This window comes from Poecilia latipinna, unplaced genomic scaffold, assembly GCF_001443285.1.
Source record: "Poecilia latipinna isolate Pla-1442-1.1 unplaced genomic scaffold, P_latipinna-1.0 Scaffold2235, whole genome shotgun sequence".
In the NCBI taxonomy this organism is placed as follows: domain Eukaryota; kingdom Metazoa; phylum Chordata; class Actinopteri; order Cyprinodontiformes; family Poeciliidae; genus Poecilia; species Poecilia latipinna.
Genome location: NW_015114851.1, coordinates 76,682 through 81,719, shown reverse-complemented (window position 1 = coordinate 81,719; position 5,038 = coordinate 76,682). Strand labels below are relative to the sequence as shown.

The 5,038-nt window shown below is 37.9% G+C and overlaps 1 protein-coding gene across 1 annotated transcript in view; it reads left to right on the top strand.

Annotated features, from left to right (window-relative positions):
• Positions 1–633: 633 nt before the first annotated feature.
• Positions 634–5,038, top strand: part of cspg4ba (chondroitin sulfate proteoglycan 4ba) — a 29,722-nt gene continuing 25,317 nt past the window's right edge. The window contains exon 1 of the mRNA XM_015018126.1: positions 634–922. Within this exon, the coding sequence (XP_014873612.1) occupies positions 835–922 (88 nt within the window). The 5' untranslated portion in view covers positions 634–834. The remainder of the gene's footprint in view (positions 923–5,038) is intronic.

Here is a 5,038-nt window from a genome sequence, read left to right as displayed (position 1 = left end):
ATAATATCCTTGTGCTTAATGGTCTGACCTAAACCTAGTGGGGAATCTATCCTGTGTTGTCAAGAGGAAGATGAGACACCACCTGACAATATAGATGAGATGAAGGTCACTATTAAAACAAGCTTGGCTTCCTTAGCAGTCTGATGTGACATACACTAATACTACACAGTAAATTGACCTATTTTCTTAGTAGGCCAATGGATCCTTATGGTTTTACATAATACGGATTTTTTTCCTAGTTTTTTAAATGAATCTCAATAATCCTTCGTGTTTACATCCTTGCTATTTGCACAGAGTTATTTCTTTCAAACATTATCTGTATAGTTGTTGTTTCAAATAACATTCTTGATGTTATTGTCTTTTTTTTTTTACATTTTTTGGAAATAGTCTGTGTTTTATACAGAAATAAACATAAACATTTTGTACATTTTTGAGCAACTATTTAGTTGCACATTTCTTTCAAACGGAGCTATTTTTAATGATAACTGTGCAGTCTCATTCTTATTTTCACTTTTTATGAATACATTTTTTGAATTAAGTCTGAATGTGCAAGCTTCTAGTTACCTTTGACATGCGGGTGTTACTCCTGAATTTCTATTCTATACTATTCAGCTTTTATTTTGAAATTTCACGCCTATGGTTCGCGCACGAGGCGGAGTTCTGAGAGGGTCCGCTTCTGCAGAGCTGCGAAAGGGACATACACTCCACTCCGCTCCGTTTAAGTGATTTGTTGGTCATCTGGACGGAACCGAAGCACGAAGGAGAGAACAACATTCGGTAAAAATGTGAATACAAATTTCGTTGAAAGTAACTGTGTCCAAAGAGACAGTAAACATGGACTCTAATGGGAACAACACCAAGAAGAAGTTGTGGTTCTGCGGTCTCCTTTGGTGGTCGCTCCTGCTCGAACTGTCGTCCGGAGGTAACAATATTCCTACTTTTGGACTTTTCTGCCAATGAAAACAATGACTAAATTAGACACTTGGTGTTACATTCGGGGTCGATGTGTAAAAATGTATGTTTGTGCTAAAAAGTTTTACGTGAAGTTTTACGTGTTTTTTTTATTATTATTATTTTAATTGTCAATTCGTTACATGAAACTGCCTGTTAAAACTGTAACTTAAGCTTAAAAATAACCAAACATCCTTCAAAACAAAAGTGATAATGACTTTTTTTAAAGCACTACATAAATAAGCTTGTCTACAACAGCAGGTTTATCATTACAAAAGATGATTAAACGATTTTTGTTGCTATTTATTGTTTGTTTTTTGTCACTGCAAAGGTTCACTGGACTTAAATTGTTGACCTCACTGTTACCAAACAGGATTAAGTGAAATATGTATGGAGACGTGTTGGTGGGGGGTAAAGCTGCAGTCATTAGTCCCTTTCCAGCATCAGCACAAACTCCACTCTCTTTCTTAATTTGGATGTTATGAGGGCTAATAAATGCAGTTTTCCTCTCCTGTAAAAAACACATTTGGCGATTTTTGCATGCATGAATACCCACTGTGCAGAAATAGACTTTGAAATGTAAACGGAGTCAAAGGATTTCCTAGTTTTTGCACTGAGACATCTAAGGGAGAGAGATGTCTTTGTTTCACAATTGAGCATTATTAAATCCATGTAGGCATCCCTTAGCTATTCTCCTTTATTTGAGCCTGACATGTGTCATCTAAATTCAGCTTTCATCCAGGCACTGCCCTCGGGGGATCATCACAAATTATTTCACTTTGTCATTCATTGAAAATGGCCACAATGGAGACATTTCCCTTCATGTCATTGTCTTTCTGATTCTGTTTTGCCTTTGCACCATGTACCAAGCCTTTGGTCAAAAGATCTGCATCTCGGGGTTTTGACAGTGCATCGGCTTCAGATACAATTCAGTCATGTTGCATCTCCGGTCTGCTGAATAAACTGAATGCACAGGCAGTGACAAGCACTGGTCTACCCCTCAAATTAACTACAGGCCTGTGTTCTCTAAAAAGGTCACACAGGCTTTGTTGTTAAGGTAGATGTTTGGGAAGTGTTTCAAAAACTGTCACTGCTGCAAAGAAACTTGCCCCTGTTGACATGTAGATTACAGGATGGTGCTCCAAACAATGTCCTGTTTGTTCTTGTGAAGGGACACACTAAGGTTGGTGGGTTTTTGTCTGATCTGCTGTGTACTCTTTCATTTACATACCTGCCAAAAATAGACGTGTTGCAACACTTCTGTCATGTCAAGAAGTCAAAATTATGGAAGGAATATGGAGGAAAGAGCTTCTGTCATCACCAAATATTTTTGTTTATGCAAATGCAGTTTTAATGGCGACTCCAGAAGACACAATTAAGCATGCATTTCTGCCTCTGTGAATTTAGAGCAAGACATTTTGTCGCCTTCTTCTTGACTAGTTTAATCTTTATTTTGTACATAAAGCCACTCTTATGAAGGAAAATTAAGTACAAATAATAAAGGACAGGCACCCACAGCGGTGGTTACGCTTTACTCATTTTTCATTTATTTTTTTTAATGCCTGCAAGCCTGATATTTGCACATACTTCCAGCCACATTAACCCATCTAGATGAGATTATACCTAAAAAAAAAAAACAAAGCAAACATTCTGCTCTTAAGTTATTGTCCTTCTTTGGATCAGTGATATGGGATACTGCCTTGCAGCAAGAAGATGTGGTATGAAGTGAGTGAAGCAGCTGGTCAGCTGAGGTCTTTCTCTGTGAAGTGGTGTATGAGGTTTTTCTCCAACTGTCTGTCTCTCACCGTCAAGTTCAGTGTTCTTTAGTTGATTTTGTTTTTACTAAATTGTTCGTTGTGCATGTTTGTTTAACCTTTAACAAGTTATTACCTGCTTCTCTTTTCGTGCACACATTTTAATGCTCACTTACATTCTAAATGTTTTTAACCACACCACACCAATAAATATTAAACCCTCTATGTATTTATGAAGTATTTTTGAATAAATCGATATTATCTTGAATATTCTGGTTAGTGCAAAATATATCCTTCCCAACTATCTATGAAGAGGAATACGACACGTTTATTTATTGTTAACTTGATTTTTGTAGATGGACTTAACCAAAAATATACAATAATGTACACCAGCTTAATTTATTAGTAGCTTTTAAGTGCTTAATTTGCAGAATATTGGACCCTATAATCATTCTTCTTTTTTTTAGATCAGCAGTAAACATAGCATTTTCTACATGTTCATACATGTAGAAAATGCATGAGACAATGCAAATGTTGTAGAGATGTTCCTGCAGACTTGGAAAGAGATTGAGATGTAATAGAGATAACAGGAAGGATAAGTATAACAGGAAGGGTGGTCTGCTGTATCCTTTATCAGATTTCAGCATCTGAAAATTTAACATGATAAACAAATCAATCAGTTTATTTATACCAATATTTGGAATACCCCCCCCGCCCCCACAAGGGGACAAGGTGTTAGAAGATGGATGGATGGATGGATGGAAGGAAGGAATTGAATTGAATTTGGAAAAGTTGGCTATCTTTTGGAAATACCGGAGAAAAGTAAGGATCTGTATCCTCTGGGGCAGTGTTTCCCAACCCTGGACCTCAAGGCACACTCATGGGTGATTAACAGGCTTTTGTTGAACTGCAGTCATCGCAATCAGTTGTTGGAGCACAGAAGCATCTAAAGCATGCAGGGTGTTTCGTGTCCTTGAAGACCAGGGTTTGGAAACACTGCCCTAGGGAATACATCCTGGAAAACAATGCAAGCTATGCTAATATGCTCATGCTGGTTTAAAATGTCTGCTTTGTTACGTTGAAAAGTAGTGAAATATATTTGACGTTTGTGAAAAAGCATCATCAGCACTTCGATTTGCTTGTAATCTCAGTTTGTACAACAAATTCAAAATTATGTAATGTAGCTGGCTTAAATGTCAGTTGCTTTGACTTGCACATGTTGATTTTTATAGATCAGATTAGATTTTTATAGATATAAATTATTTATGCTTATTTTTTTCTCTTTCCTTTCATGTTGTGTTGGGTCCTGTAATTGACATACCTTTATTTAATCCTTTCCATTACAGACTCAGCTGTGCTATGAGGTTGAGCTGAGAAACATTGCATGTTTCCACACTAAGTTTGTCCAGCCCAGTGATTCTCTCTAACCCATTATAGACTCTCCCCCTGGCTTGTAAACTGCAAATGAATGAAAATGTGAAACGGGCGCTTTTCTCCACAGAGGCAGAGATGTTTGTTGACCTTTCAATATGTGTGGTGCTCCGCAGCTTGTTAAAAACTGGTGGTGCCCGGGCATGGAGGCACATGAGAATGCTTCAGAGCACGTTTGTGCAGATTACAGAGCGAGGAAAATGGCAGGGAAGTGAGGTAGAAGAAACAGCTGGGTCCGTCTGCCACGCCATTTCTAGAACAGGAGGCTGCAGACAATGTGGGGACGTCAGAGCCTTTTATGTTCCGGTTGATGGTTTCTGTCAGTGCAACGCAGGCCTGAACATGTCTGACTCTTTCCAAGTCACTTCCACTTCCAGTGTGTCCCTTTGTTTCCCGCTATTATGGCATTAAAGTCAAATACCTTAAATATAGCATATGTCGTCCTTACAGCACCAGAGAGCTCATGAACAACTTTCTACTGGAGCTACAAATAAAACTGCAGTTCAGCCTGGAACTGTGTTTCTGACAAAGGTGCTTATTAGTTTAAAGGTAAATCCTCAAACCAGTATTTTAATGCATGTTAATCATAATGGTTGTGCTCAAACATTAGGCCCAACTAGCCCACCTTGAAGGAAAATCTTGGAAAACTCCCCCATAAAAACTGTTTTTAAATCAGGAACGCTGTAATATCTGAACAGCCTATGTTGTAACTCTCAGTGAATGTGTCTGATTTGCATTTACAGACTTTGCTTTACTTATCAAGTACTTACCAACAATTATAATTAGCCTGGTTTAATATCTAAAAGTCACAGTGTGGGCTATAATAAGCCCACACTGTTGGCCTAGACTTCCTCTCAGTTTGTTGTTGTCACTCTGACTCTACCTTGTATGTATATATATAT